Source organism: Eupeodes corollae, chromosome 3 (genome assembly GCF_945859685.1).
Source record: "Eupeodes corollae chromosome 3, idEupCoro1.1, whole genome shotgun sequence".
In the NCBI taxonomy this organism is placed as follows: Eukaryota; Metazoa; Arthropoda; class Insecta; order Diptera; family Syrphidae; genus Eupeodes; species Eupeodes corollae.
Window position 1 is genome coordinate 16,604,293 of NC_079149.1, and position 15,716 is coordinate 16,620,008.

The window sequence follows — 15,716 nt, forward strand, 5'->3', positions numbered from 1 at the left end:
GGTCAATAGTAAGATCTTGTTTGCCTTTTGATGCTAACAAAAAGCGGTTAATCATTAAACCCATTGCTCAAATAGCAAGGAACGGTTACTGTTTTTCAATTATTTCCATAAGTTTGGCAATGCAGAGCTTTGTAATGTAATGTATTTAAATTTCCTACACATGCAAAGTTCAACCGAATGGAAAATGAAATTAACAATCTTAAAACTTCAAACGTTATAGAACGGCTTTTGTACACCGTTCTTTTTTTTAGAACGGTGTAGATACAATGCTGTTATGGAAAACAGCGCTAGCTTAGTTTGCTATATCTGCAAAGCTTCGCCTAAAGATATGAATAATCTTGATCTTATTCGTTTGGATTGCAAACCCTTTAAGTGCAAAAATGATTTATGGAAGCTCGTACAAAATTGAAAACAAAAACTGGAAGGCCACAGGGTTTAAAGAAAAATTGGCGGTTAAACAAAAGAAAGAACTTTGTCAGGACGCATTTTCCAAAACAAGGTACAGGGAACTCCGATGAACATTTTCCAAAGATCCAGCAAAAACCGCTCGAATAATAGACTTATATACGAAGTTCGTTGAACGTTTTTCGATTGTTTCAAAATCAAATATATTTGGTATTATAAGCCCATAAGTGTTCACAAAATGTTGTTACACGAAGCTGACATAATAGACGGTTTGCCAATGGCTATCGAACAGCTTCCAGAAGATATCTTAGAAGCCCGTCAAAAGGCTTACGAAATTTTTCGAAGTGGAGTAATGAAAATGACTTTTAAGTAAATTGTAAATATTTATTACAGAAAAACTAATATAAAAACACCAAATCAGAATTAAGTCCAGCTAAGGATCATGATAGGACCACTGTGTGTCGCACCGGTCGGTGCCTTCCACAAGACTAATGTTCATCTCTGAAAATCTTTATGAAAACCAAAATATGAAAGGAAAGAAAATTCAATCATAAAAGCGACGTAATATTGTGAAATATGAATAGGATGCGTTTAGTAGAGATTGAAACATTTCCAAGGACATCGGATAGATATTTCCAACAGTCATCTGAAAGTAATAAAAACAAATAAAATTTAGTGTTTTTTAATAAAATATATAAGAACATTAAAACGTTCCAAAAACTATGTTTTATTGTGGAGATACATATAATAATGATGAACAATGGTAAATGTGGTTTTTTATTAGGCTCATTTGAATCAAGTGGTGAATCACATTAGAACACAAAAAAAGGGCAGGTACAATTTTTTTTTCTAGGATGTAACTTTAGAAAGAATTTCAATAATTTTTATATTTTTTGACTTAATTGCCAAGTTGAAATGGTTAAGTTACATATTACTTCCACTAAATGTCTTTCACAAAATTAACTATTCAGGACCTTATATTGACTAATTGACATTTTTTGCTATATGGTAACTTTCTATCTGGCAAAACTACGCGTTTTGTGGGAATGAGCTACATTACATAAATTTTAAATTCCGGTAACTAATATTCACAATAATAGAACTAAATTATTATTTTTTTAAAGGACGACAAGCTGGATTACGAGTTTGATGGATGATAAATTTGTGTGCAGAGCCCTTTACGGACTTTATAGATTGTTGATAATTATGCAAATATTGAAATTTGATTTGAAAATAAATTAAATTGTTTCTACATTGATATTTTTATTGGTTATATTAAATATGTTAAGTGCTTACCACACACGGACTTTGAGCTCGCATAATCAGCATCAAAATATTAGTCTGCATTGGTTTCTCAATTAAAAACCAATTGACATCGTATGCAGCGTCTGCTACTTTGCCGCTCTAAAAATAAAATTTAAAATTTCAAAATATTTTAAAACATTCGGTAAAAATAAGTCATTCAGTAATAAACTTAAATCTATTGGCATTCATGGTATGCTCCTGAAATAGTTATGTTTCTATCTAACAGATATTTAGAACACAATGCATTAAGCTGGGAAGTAATTGCTCTAGGAATTTAGAGTTATTTCTGGTGTGCCACAAGGAAGTTATCTTGGGCCACTTTTTTTTAATATTTTTAATTAATGATATTCCTCTTTTATTAAAAAAAATCATCTTGTCCAATTTATGCTGACGATAAAAAATTATTCATGCGAATAAAAAGTTCATCTGATTATTGTTTCAATCTTCAAAATGTGACATGTTGACACAAATCCAAATTATACAACTGCTTAACAATATGGATATACAAAAATTATACAAATACTGCAGGCTAGCTCTTCTCTACAGAAACAAAATCATAAATGAAAGCTTCTAAGATAAACTAATTTTTTTTTTTTTTTTATAAATATATATTGCAAAATTTTTTTTTTTATTTATTCGTTTTTACTTCTCATCGCATTCTAATGCCAAAATGTTTCACAACTATAGTATTTAAAATCAAGATATTGAGCGTAAGTTTGAGATTCATGATCATGGTGCCATTTTTGATCTAAAATTGACATTTTCCTTACATTTAGGGACCGGTTTAGCTATCAGTAAAACCCATCAGTAAAATTTGAAACAGGAGGAATCTGATTTTTTTACTGATAACCATTTATAGCAATCAGTAAATTTACGTCATTATATTAAATGTCACTTTGGATCATAACATCGAGCTTCGCCCCTCAGACAATTTGTTTACTGTTGCTTTCATCAGTAAAATTTTTAATGATGTGATCGGAACAGTAAGAAATTGGAACACCAATAGTAAAACGAAATGGAATTTGTTTTGGCTTTTGGCTGTTCAGTAAAATGAAATTTCATCATTAAAAAAATTAAAATTGATTTATAAATTAAATAAAACTTTAAAGGAATGCATTGTTTCTTTTTGAAAAAATACTTAAATAATACTTACTTTTTTGCTAAAAATAAATCTGTAACATGTTCAAAAACTATAAACAAAAATTGTACTTATGGCTTTTACTGATAGCTGTAACCGCCCCCTTAGATTATGTTCGCGAAAGCAAGCGCTGTGCTTGGTTGAATGAATGTAATGAATTTACAAATCCTTATGCTTTGGAATATGATTATATGTCTTTAGTCCGTCCTATTCTAGAGTACTGTTCAATTGTTTGGAGTCCATCTACTTCTGTTGGAATAAATCGAATTGAAAAAGTTCTGAAGACTTGTACCAGGTTCATTGTCAAACAATTACTTTGGAATATTGATACTCCGTCGTATTACTCAAGATGCACCTTAATCGGGCTTGACTCCCTACAAAAGACGATCCGTTCAGTGTTTATTGTTTGTTCATGATGTTTTTTCTTACAAAATTAAAAGGCCTTAAATATTAAATACAGGGTTTTTCAACGGGGACGCTACAAAACTAGAGCGATGAGGACAGCAAAAGACCTCATGTTTCTTGCCGCTCTTTTGACATTTCTCTTCAGAAAGGTGTGTCATTTCATGATATAAAGATGTTCAAGCTAACAACGAGCTGCAATTATTAAATTATTAATTACCGAAATTTCGGAGTCATTGGCCTTAACGTTAAAGGCGCTACGTCCAATTTATCGTCGTCATAATCGTACAAGCAGATCAACAATTTAGCGTCTAGTGGGCAAATGTAAATCCACAGCCACAGTGCAAAATGTTCCCGTACCAGTAAGACAAAGAATTTTCCGCACTGTCGAGAATATTTCTGCCGCTAAGATTTCAGTTGCAGAAAGCCCAAATGTGTATCTCACACGTCACTCTCAAACATTTGCGAAAAGATCTTGGCCTATATCCTTACAAGATTAAATTGACGCAGGAACTGAAGCCGCTTTACCACCAGTTCGTGAATTGGACTGAGCAACTGATTTGGCGATTAAGCTTATTTCTGGCTGAATGGCTTCATCAATAAACAAAATATGCGGTATTGTTCAGGCAGCAACCCACACGTACTCCATGAGTCTTCATTGCATTCCGAAAAAATGTCGGTTTGGTGTGGTTTATGGGCCAGCGGTGGCGGCGTCATTGGGCCGTACTTCTTCCGTGATGATCAAGACTGGCACTTTACTGTGGATGGGGATTGCTAGCGTTCAAAAATAACCGAACATTTTTGGCCCCAATTTGATATAATGTACTTGAAGGACATGTGTTTCCAACAGGACAGCGCGCCCCAGAAGCCACACAGCGAATGTCAAAATCAATTTACTGGAAACTAAGTTTATAGAACGTGTTACCTCACGAAACGGTCCAGTCGCTTGGCCACCTCGATCGTGTGATTTGACGCCGTTAGACTTTTTCCTGTGGGGCTACGTTGAGTCTATGCCAACAAGATTGAGAGTTCCATACATAATGGCATCGAACGTACTTTCACAGGAATAAAGAATTTCATTGATATCCAAAACCGTTTTTGTTTTATTTAAAAAAAAAAAACTTTTGAAGCGCTCTTGTTGAAAAACACAATATAATAGAAAGTATAAGTATGAGCAAAAATTAAAAAATTGATCTAATCGGTAGAGGATATTTCATTATCTTACTAGCTGACCCGACAAACTTTGCTTTGTCATATATAAAATTTTTAAAGAATATTTTGCTAGAAATAAGTATAAGTGGGAGATGTATAGAGCACTGTAAACGGTGACTTAATGCTAAAGATTTATATTTACAATATTTTTTGTGATCCCATCTTTCACCAATACAAATTAACGAGATGGTTTGCTCACTTGATACCACGCTTAATTGTCAGTATAAAGTGCTCAAATCTAAGCCGCAGACAGGCATCGTTTGGCCCTGAGACTTAGACTTATTGATAGTCATTGCAAATGCCAATCTAATTGGAAATCTGTGGGTATAATAGGGATTTGCTTTAATAATATATTTTAACCTCGGAATGAGGTGAATTATGGCTTCGATAACATTTTTCATTAATTTTTTAATAACTAATCCCGCGCCTTTGCACAATCGTGCTGGGTTCAAATTACGAAGCAAAATTACCGGAGATCTAACCTTCAGTTGTAAATTATGCGGTCGCATGTCTGGTAAATCCTATGAGTTCAAAAACTCAGTTGGATAATATACAGCTTTGGAAGCATCAAAAAATGTATCAATTGATTTGTATGGCACCAAGTCTCCTGGTAATAATTGTTGTATCTTGAGATTTAATTCGTTGACATCTTCATTATTGCTGCTAAAATTGCTCTTTCTGCCGGCCACTCATGATTTGTCTTTTGAAATCAGGAAATATCTGCTCAATGAGACCATCTTGTGAATCAATAATTGTGTAGAAATCGACCGGTAACTTTATGCATCTAGTTTCATCTGTAGTAATTTTTCCGTCGCCAATATCGAACAGATGTTTTGAGAATGTTTCAGCGGATGGATCTTGAAGCATTTGAACACTAATACTTACTTTCAGTACTTTTTTAACATTACGACGGAATGGCGATGATTTGAAGCACGCATTGATCTCAAATCTTAAATTGTCTGAAATCACCAGAAAAGAGTGCTGCCAAATAGTCTGTTACCAGTTTTTTCTAATATTTTGTAAAGTTGGTCGTGTTGGATATTTTCAAAATTTGTAGTTAAACCACCATTACGTGCTAGCGTTTCCCATTGTTGTACACAATTCCTTTCCTTCATTAGCAGGTAGGAGAGTATTATTGTTGGCAGTCTTTGCTCATCCATTCTCATAACTTTCTGCACATAATCAAAGTGTAATTTGAGTGTCTCCAGAAAGAATGGTGGCATCCCCGTCTTCAGATGAATCATGTAATTGGGAATGCCATTTGGTAGTTTGAACACTCTTTTGACACAGTATCGTTGAAAAACTTCAAGAGTAGTATATGAGCGGTATCCCCACAATTGTGCTCCATATAGCATGATGGATGTTGCAGTTGCACGTACGATTTTTTGTTTTGCGCTGTGGTTTAGATATTTATTTGCCTATGCATCTTCCCGAAACTGAACCGGTAGCACGCTTTGCTTCTGATAATTTGGTTGCAAAATGTTTTTCATATTGAGGTTGGCTGTGATAAGAACTCCCAGATATTTATATTCTCTCACGACTTCTATCTGCTTTCCTTAATACTTCCACTGTTCATTTCCTGAGTATCTCCCTCCACCATTTCTGAATATCATCATTTTTGTCTTCGCCAAATTAACGGACAAGTTCCATTTTCTACAATAATTTGCCAGTCTATTTATCATCAACTGCATACTGTTAACGGTCTCAGCAAAGATAGCAAAATCATCCGCGAACATCAAAGCAGGAATGCAAGTTGTGTTTATTATGATACCACCTCCAATGTTTTCTGTTATATCATTAATAAATAAAATAAACAGAAGTGAACTCAGGATGCATCCTTGTTTTACCCCCATCGTAGTTGCAAACTCTTCCAAAACGCATTTCCCATCCCAGGCCATCGCTAAGTTATTGTCGTACAAGGCTATCAAAATTCGAATAATTCTAGTGGAAATACCGATCATATAAAGTTTGTAAAAAAGTGCTTCACGTGGTACAGAATCAAAGGCAGCACGAAAGTCCACAAACAAGGTGTACAACTTTTTATTCCTTTTCATATATTATAACTAAAGTTGAACAGCCTTCTCTAAATCCTACCTGAAGCTGATTAAGAACCCGCTTTTCTTTTACCCAATTAGTTAGCCTGTTGTAAAGTAAGGCACTGAAAAGTTTCGAAGATGTATTTAGAAAAGATTTTCCTCTGTAGTTCTTTGGGTCGTATAATCTCCTTTTTTGTGTAGGGGATATATTATAGCCTTCCTTAAACTCATTGGAATATTCCCACTTTGGTATATTTTGTCAGGTGTACAGTTCTTATAAAACTCCAACGAAATTCTATCTTCTCCTGGGGCCTTGTTTACTTACCAATTTCTAATAGTGTTCTGGGCCAAAAACACTCTAGTAAAGATATAAATCCTTCGTACGTATCACCCTCCAAAACCCATTTGTTTACATTGTTGTATTTGTAATGTGAACGAATTCAACGAGAAAAAATTGACGTGTTTTCACGCATACATAGACACACTTACTGAGTTTTTTTGGGGAAATTTAATAAATTGGAGGAGAAATTACACGCACACTATGAAAAAGTTTATGAGGTTGATTTCCGGTTTAGCTTGTAGGCAAACCAAGATGTCTACCGGGGATTTATATCTTTATATAGAGTGTTTTTGTTCTGGGCTTCATCTAAAGTGAACGGAGCATCTAACATACGAGTATCATCTAGAAAGAGAAGCACTGCGTATTGGTGTGTTAAAGATAACTGTTTAGTATTAAGAAGATTCTGAAAATTGATTCTTTACTGTTGAGCCTGTAGGTTTGGAGCGATGGCAGGTCTAGTTCCATTCAATTGTCTTACTGCCTTCCAAAAGTCAGAGGAAGAGCTGGCAGAGCTTATCATTTGAACTTTCTTCTGTTCAACAGCCATCTTTTTAGAACGGCATAATTTCTTGTATACACTGTTCGATTCTGCATATAATTTTTTGAAGCTATCCGAGTTATGTGATCTTAAGAAGCTCAAACGATTTCTGTCTTGCTTTCGTGCATTCGTTATCGAAGCATTCTTCTTTCTTCTTTCTGGTCTTATTTACTGTGTTTTGTTTTGTCGGTGCAGATTTCCTAATTATATTAGCGACAACTTCAACGTCTACAGAAACTCCTGATCTTGCTAAAATATCAAGTCTAGCATTAAGATTAAGCTGGTACAGATCGCGGTTTTTTTAATTCCAAAACAATTTAGGTAGCAAGTTGAGCAAATTTGAATTATTAGTGTAATTTGCAGAATTTGGCACTTTAACTATAATTTCCAGAGGCATGTGGTCAGAAAACGTTTGCAATCCTATTTTAAAGTCATCGGTAATTGGTTGTGGCAGTTTAAATACTGAATGAGCTGTTCTGCTTCCATCCAATAAAGTTGCCGCAATCCTAGAAGATGCACCAACCAATGTGATACCATTATTTGATAGTGTAAGAATGTCAAAAAAAAAAAATGAATCCACCTTGTCCTGCCGAAACTGCGAGCATGATGTGGTCATAAATTGTTCTTTGTTCTTCATTCCTTAGCGGGACATTGCGAGAAACAATCGCTGCAATTTCTACAATATTGTATTGTAGTTCACGATTCAATTCAAAGTCTAATAAATCAGATGAGTTGACAATGATAACGCATAGATCCTCAATAGCAATCAATGCTTCACTGTACAAAGTCACTGAATACCATCGTAAGATCGTTGCACCTTTTTTTATCTTATTGTTGACAAATTTTGAGAAGTTCTTCAGTAACTGCAAACTGCTTATTGTGAATGCGAAAATTTGTACCATTTTTAATAAAATATTTCATTTTTGAAGTATGTTTCGTTCCATTTAAAGTAGTGACTTAGTTTTTACTTCGAAAATGCCAATATTTGACAACTTCCAAAAAACGACAACTGTCAAATGACGAACAGTACAAAATTTAACACCCATTTTTGAAGTGCGTTTCGTTCCATTTATAATAATGACTTACTTTTTTCTTCGAAAATGTCAAAATTTGACAACTTCCAAAAAATGACAACTGTCAAATGACGGACAGTACAAAATTTACAATCTTATGGGATAATCTCATAATATCAAAGATAGTCCTATCGTTATGTTGAATATTTTTAAAGATTACATTTGGACACTTCAAAACTCCATTAGTGTCAAAAAATTCAAAATTTTAAAAAAATCCAATTTTCACACGAAAAATGTTTAAACATTTCTTTAAGTTTAATAATGCGAACTTACCTCCTCTGCAAGCTGACTAGCGTACCAGTATAATGTTAATATCTGTGAAAATATCATAGAAATTTGTGTAACTGCTATTGTCACTTGAGCTGTAGTTTCTGCCTTAAGTTAAAAGTTATACAAAATGATTAAAATTACTTCAAAAACTTAAAGATTTTATACAATACTTACAATATTTAGTAAAAACAGAAGTCCACATAAAAGTGTTCCAAAACAAATAAACTCTACCAAGAAAACATAAGTAGTAAGATTGTTGATGATGCTGACGTACCTTTAATTTTGTTTTTGGAAAAAAATAACTTATTGAGGCCTATCACGAATTTCATCATAATCGGAAACTTTTACGAACACAGTCTTATTATCACTAATTCCGTTCAATTATTCGCTGAGAACGTATTTTTAAACAGGTTTTTGTTGGGATTCGTAAAATTTTCCGAGTACTATAAACTTTATCCGTAACCGAGTTGTTGGAAATAGTTAAAAAAAAGTTAATTAAGAAACTTTAATTCTAAGATAATAAAATTGGTTAAACGATGACCATTTCATCAACAATCGCAATGAAAATTGAGCTTTGAGACAAAAGACTTAAGCTCGTTTTACACCTCACGGTTTTGGCCGTACGACAAAAAACCGGACGGCATAAACCGGATCAATGCCTAATTACACATTATACGGTTTTAACCCTTCGTTAAAACACGATATATGCAGGGTTCCTGTGCTTAGCATACTTTTTCAGTGATCGATCGAACTCTGCCACAGGAATAAAATCGTATGATGTGAAAACATGCATTTCCTCACGTACGCCACTAAGCTTAATGCGCCGTCCGGCTGCCGTATACTGTAGTGACAGTAGAAGGTTGCTATACGGTGCGGCGCGCACCTGCATTACGCCGTGACCGTATAATATGAAAGCGTTTATGCTCTTCTTGGCGCCTCTAACAAAATGTCGCCGTCCGGTTTTTTACCGTACGGTCAAAACCGTGTAGTGTGAAACGAGGCCTAAATGTAAATAAATCCTTCGGAAAAGAATTAGATCGCCTTACATTATGATGGTCTTCTGATATTTAATGCACCATTTTATTTTCATCATTAAAATTTTATTCGAACTATTCTGGTCTCCATTTATTCCCCGTAACCGATGTTGCAGGACCTTGCACATTAGAATTGCAAACATTATCAATGAAACAACCAAACTTCCAAACGGAATATACATGAAACATCCAATCGGAGTGATTATGACTTGGTACACGTAAAATATATAAAATGCTGGATCTTCTAGTTCATTGATTCCAGGAATATGGCTTCCATATGGTAACACTTTAAATTAGACTTTAAGTTTAATAAATCTCCCTTTTTTGTTGATTTTTTGAAATACCAACTTCTAGTATCAGCAAAGATCGGATAAGCACAAAATCCAAGAACTGTCATAAGTCCCAGTACCATGTTGATAATGGCTGTATTTTTGCCTAAAGCATTTGTTGCCTTTAACATGTCAGTTATAATTTTATCGTTGCTGTGCTATAAAAATATAAATCATAATTTTAAAGAAAAGTATTCTCTAAAGAATGAAAGACTTCATTCATTTTGACAGTTCTGATTCTAATACAATTACAATGGAGACTAAACTCACCAATAAAGACTTGTATAAGTCAATAAAGTCGCTTAGAAACTTCTCATATTTGGACTTCTGCATAACCATCAAGTAACCCCTTAGAATTGTATTAAACCACAAAACCAACATGTAAGCATTTCGGATGATAACATCGACGGCTTCTCTTGTCAATGACATATAAATAAATTGAGTTAAATTAAAAATTGTTGTTAACGAGAGTGAAAAATAGCGACGCCAATTTCGTTCATAAATTAAACCCCAATATTTCAAGACCCTAATACTCATGGCAACCATTGGAATTGCCAGGATTTCTTGGAGAATTAATTCCTTTGGATCTTTCTTTTCCAACACCATCACCATGATTTGGCTATTATATCCTCAAACTTCCCAAATGAACTGTTTTTAATTTTAATTTTACTTTTATAGGAGAATCATAAGAAGCAAAACAATAATTATTGCGAATATTTTCCAATAGAGGGAGGTAATTGCACATTCTGTAATGTATGTGTTTACCGTTTAAGGGACAATTTTATCAGATGAATATTAATGTTGTTATTCAAATTTAATGAACACGAAGGCTTAAAGAACTGTAAGAATGTCAAAAGGAAAAAAGAGACCAATGGTAACTTTATTTCATGTATTGCTTTTTTGTACGGTGCTATTCATTTTGAAAATAATTCGGATTAAAATAGAATTAAAAGAGACCTTGTCTTATATTAGAAATCGCTATCACTTTTGGTACTACTCTACTAAGCTAATTAATTAAATAAATGTAGAGAGCAAGAATTTAATAATTGGAGATTCTACTAGGAAAATTGAGCTTCCAATGCAGTTTTAGAAATATAAATGGTAATAACTTATGCATCAATTATTCATCTTAGTAAATGGTTTTTCAATAAGAAGTTTATTTTTTTTACTTTTGAAACTTCTATCTTATTGTATTTGAGAACTACTAGCTATGCCATAGATGCAAATACTTCTGGAAAGGGAGATCACAATAGTCTACTGGGGCCTTGGGATGCAACACCCTTAAACATTTAATTTCGGTTGATTGTAAAAAAAGATCGATTCTAATGCTTCATAGTTGTTTCAAGCCTTAAAGATAAAATTAGTGAAGTTATCAGAGGTTTACACCCGCTATTTTGCGAATTGGAATGAAACCTCTTATTGGAAAACCTTGTTTAAATAAAATAAAATAATTTCAGCATTTGCTTGAGTGATAATAGAAGTCACTTAATGACTTTAAGTTAGAAAACTATAAATCAAGTTCTGTCTGAGACTTTTTAATGAGGACTTGATACTTTTGATCCAACAAATTGTGTTTACCGTTAAACACTTACAGTTGTGTTAAAAAAAATAGGAGTGCCTGTTCTTTTTAGATTAAATCGTGACTCAAAAGTTGTATACAATAGATAATCCAGTCTTTTATTATTATGCTTAAAGACTACTTTGTTTAAAACAAATAAGGTAGTAAAAACATAAATTTTATCAAAATAAAGCCAAAACGAATTGTTCAAAATAATAGGAGTAAATAAAATAAAATATAAAAAACTAAAAAAAAAATTCAATATTAAGATTTTTTTTGTCAGTATTTTGTGAAAAATCCTTTGTTTTTTATAATTGCTGCACATCTGCGTGGCATAGAGTTCACAAGGGCCTGACAACGCTCAACTGGAATTTGGTTCCATGCTTCCTTGACTGCGTCCCACAACTGCTTCGAATTCAAGGATCTTCGTCGAGAAACAATCTTTTTCACATATGCCCATAAATTTTCTATGGGATTGAGGTCAGGCGACTGAGCTGGCCAGTCCATGACCTCAACCCTATTGACCCGAAACCATTCCTTGGCAGACTTACTGGTGTGTTTCGGGTCGTTGTCTTGTTGAAATACCCATTTAACCGGCATATTCCAACTCGCATAAGGCAGCATCACACTGGACATTATATCCACATAAACGCGCTGGTCCATCGTGCCAATGATTTGATGTATGGGGCCAACACCAGCATATGAGAAACTGCCCCATGCCATCACTTTAGCACCGCCATACTTTACCGTTTTAATGGTGTACCGAGGCTTAAACTCGGAATTTTCTGGACGTCGGACGTATTGCCTAGAGCCAGTTCCACCGAATAAAACAATTTTGGTCTCGTCAGTCCACAAAATGTTTCGCCACTTCTCTTTCAGGCCAATTAACATGGCTTCTTGCAAATTTCAAACGAGTGGCACATGTTTTTTTGTAAGCATCGGCACTTTTCGGGGACAACGAGCGGAAAGATTGTGTTCCAACAATCGCCTTCTTATTGTTACGTTACTTACTGCCAGTCTTAGATCTTCCTGGATCATCTTAGAGGACGCAAAAGGATCCTTTCGGCTGTAGCGAGCAATACGACGATCGTCATTTTCACTCGTTTCTCGTTTCCGTACCCGGGTTTCGACTTTTTTTTCATGTTTTACAGTATTGGCGATCATTTGGTCAGAGCATCCCAACATCAATTTTATATCCTTATACGTTTTTCCTTCATTTCGCAACTTTTTTATGATTTCCCGTTTTTCGTCGGTGCAGTGCTTTCCTCGGCCCACTAAATAACCAAACTTGTTTGGATATTTGATATTCCAACTATTTAATATTCCTAATTTAATTTAGTTATACTTGCTGTTTATTTTTTTTTAAGTTTTTGATTTTTTTTACGTACAATATAACTCACACTCCTATTATTTTGAATAGCCTGATTGAGAGTTAAGATCATTTGATCTCTGGTTACAAATGTAAACGGTTATTAATTCCAAACCAGTTCATTGCATTAGCATCTTCAATGTCCCGTTATACTTACCGGTAGAAAAATGGGCTGATTACCAGTATACATATGGTAAAAAAAAAAACACTTGAGCAAATTTTGTAAAAGCACTTTTGAACACAGATGTATAGTAGGTGACCGTTTTTGGTTTTAAATTAGTGGGCTTAGGGTTAAGAATGAAATAAGGTTTTTGCGTCCGTCCTTGTCGTTGAACATAATCAGGCGAAATCAAAATTTAATAATATTATAAAATACAAATTTTTACTTTAAAGTGTGTCGCAGAAAACTGCCATCGTTTTGTCCCAATACTTACCAGAATAACCACCAAATGTTTACCTTTTACATATGTAAAAAAATACGTATACGCCACAGTGTAAAATAAATTGATTATCTAGTATATTTAAAGAAGTTCATGTACATTGCCTTAATGCGCACACGCGCAAAGGGATTTGAGTAACCCTTAAGACGCTAAGGCACACAGTAAGCTATGAATGGTCCATGTAGTTGAAAAAACGGGTGATGCCAACCTAAGGTTTCTAAACTATGTATGTAATTTAAACAAAAATAAGCAAGAAAACTAAACTAAAATTATTGCTACCTAATGTGAGACTTAGGACACTTGAAGTACAGTTTTAAAGAACTTAGTAAAATATTTAAGACGTTTTAGTAATTTACCAACCTAAAAAGACGATTTTCCTAATTTTAATAAAGTTAAAATCATAAAATTTGTTCTTTAAATTCTGAACTCATTTTTAAAGAAGGGTCAAGGTTTGGAAAAGGTTTTATACAAATTTTCGCAACCTAGTTTCCCAATTGGAAAATTTAATAACAATTTTTTTTTGGCATTTGTGGATCTCGACTGTGATAGGCTATTTTCATTTGAAAAAAAAAACTTGAGAGAAAACCAACTTCAAATTAAATACTATTACAACGTATTTTTTCAATGTCAGGTTGATAGAAACTTTGTATTTAATCTTTTTTTCAATTTCAATTCGATCAATTTCGAAAACTTCGAAATTGCTTCGAACTGTCAGAACCGAAGGATCATCCATTTTTATTTTGTTTCTATATCAAAGATCAATTCACAGAAATAAAAAATGTGATTTGATTCGTTAAAAAAATGGAACAAACCGAAATACAGAACATCAAACCAATTCACGATAACGGATTGTGGAACACCCAAATTCACTTTCACAAAGTGTATTCACAATAAGTGAAATGCAGAACATGGACAATAATTAAACACTTAATTTTAAGAAAAATACTATCAAAAGAGGTTCACTAATAACTTCCTATTAGTGCTCTAAAAATATTCTTTTCCGAGTATGCTTACAAATATTCGAGGACTTATGTAAACTATTGCTAATGCAATGCGCTATGAATAAAGCAAACACCAGGTGGAATAATATCACTACGTGTCAACTCACCAAAAACATTTGGCCAACGCGAGTTCACATATAAGATCGACATTCAGTCTCATAACCGGGCTCTGTCTAATAGGAATCCAATAAGCGTTTCAAGTTTCGTAAGGGACTCAAATGTGTTTCATTGAGCTTAGAAACAAGCCTCACGATCTATGTGATATTACAACGGCCATTTGAACTGTCCTAAGTGTGTCCCACTCCATTACGAATAGCCGCTTTTACTTAACGTATGCAATCAAAAATTAAATCTTTACCTGTATTGTTTTGAGAAATCGTTGTGAAATTTTTAAAATATGGGATGATTTTGAAACTAAGAACGTTTTGCATGTATTTTGGGTGGAAAGGCTAACGAGATAAATAATCGATTTCGCTGTGCTGCAATCAATACCAACACCCAACAGATGGAGCCATGCGTTGACTCATACTGTACGCAATTTGTCATTTTCTGTTGAGCAAATGTATTTTATTATCAGTCTTGAGTTTATCTGAAGGTATTTACGTTACCTAATAACTTTTAATACATCATAAGTATCTTTTCATTGGTAGGTTTTCTTTTTGTAAAACTTACTTACTTACCTGATTTGGCTTTACAGTCCTGTGTGAATTAGGGCCTCACCCAACAAACTTCTCCATCTGATCGGTCCTAGCTATATGTCTCCAGTTCCGCGCTCCAAGTTGAGTGAGGTCACTTTCTACTTGTGCGCCCCACCTGATCCGCGGTCTTCCTCTACTGCGCTGTCCCTATGGCTGTGTATTCGAAGACTTTCCAGGCCAGAGCATTGGTATCCATGCGCTCTACGTGATCCAGCCATCGTTGGACTTTTACCCTTCTGGATAAGTCTACGTCGCTGTACAGCCCGTACAGTTCGTCGTTCCATCTTCTCCTCCACTCCCCTTCGATGCATACGGGACCGTAGATCACACGAAGAACTTTTCTCTCGAAGCGACCCAAGGTGCTTTCATCCGCTTTTGTCATGGTCCATGCTTCTGCACCGTATAGCAGGACGGGGATGATAAGGGTCTTATATAGCAACACTTTGGTCCCTCGAGAGAGGACATTACTACTCAATTGCTTTCTTAGTCCAAAGAAACAGCGGTTAGCAAGAGTTATTCTGCGTTTGATCTCAGCGCTGGTGTTGTTTTCTGCGTTTACAGCGGAGCC

General features: G+C 34.4%; 1 protein-coding gene across 2 annotated transcripts; it reads right to left on the reverse strand.

Annotated features, from left to right (window-relative positions):
- Nucleotides 1-768: 768 nt before the first annotated feature.
- LOC129952936 (odorant receptor 49b-like) lies at nt 769-10,722 on the reverse strand. Of its 2 annotated transcripts, none has more exons than XM_056065918.1 (7): nt 10,353-10,722; nt 10,102-10,240; nt 9,766-10,039; nt 8,894-8,993; nt 8,723-8,764; nt 1,702-1,809; nt 769-1,051 (listed from the first exon to the last, which is right to left on the reverse strand). In XM_056065918.1, the coding sequence occupies exons 1-7, from the start codon at nt 10,692-10,694 to the stop codon at nt 950-952; spliced, it is 1,107 nt and encodes a 368-aa protein (XP_055921893.1). In that variant the 5' UTR covers nt 10,695-10,722; the 3' UTR covers nt 769-949. The 2 variants fall into 2 exon arrangements, with proteins under 2 accessions (XP_055921893.1, XP_055921892.1); XM_056065917.1 differs by having other exon boundaries at nt 8,723-8,824.
- Nucleotides 10,723-15,716: the final 4,994 nt, after the last annotated feature.

Excerpts from the sequence above, each read along its gene's own strand:
- LOC129952936 (XM_056065917.1), bottom strand. The coding sequence starts at position 10,694 with ATGGTGATGGTGTTGGAAAAGAAAGATCCAAAGGAATTAATTCTCCAA. Across the intron at positions 10,040-10,101 it reads GATCTTTGCTGATACTAGAA|TGTTACCATATGGAAGCCAT; the intron begins GTTGGTATTTCA and ends TCTAATTTAAAG. Across the intron at positions 8,994-9,765 it reads TATCAGAAGACCATCATAAT|GTACGTCAGCATCATCAACA; the intron begins GTAAGGCGATCT and ends ACAAAATTAAAG.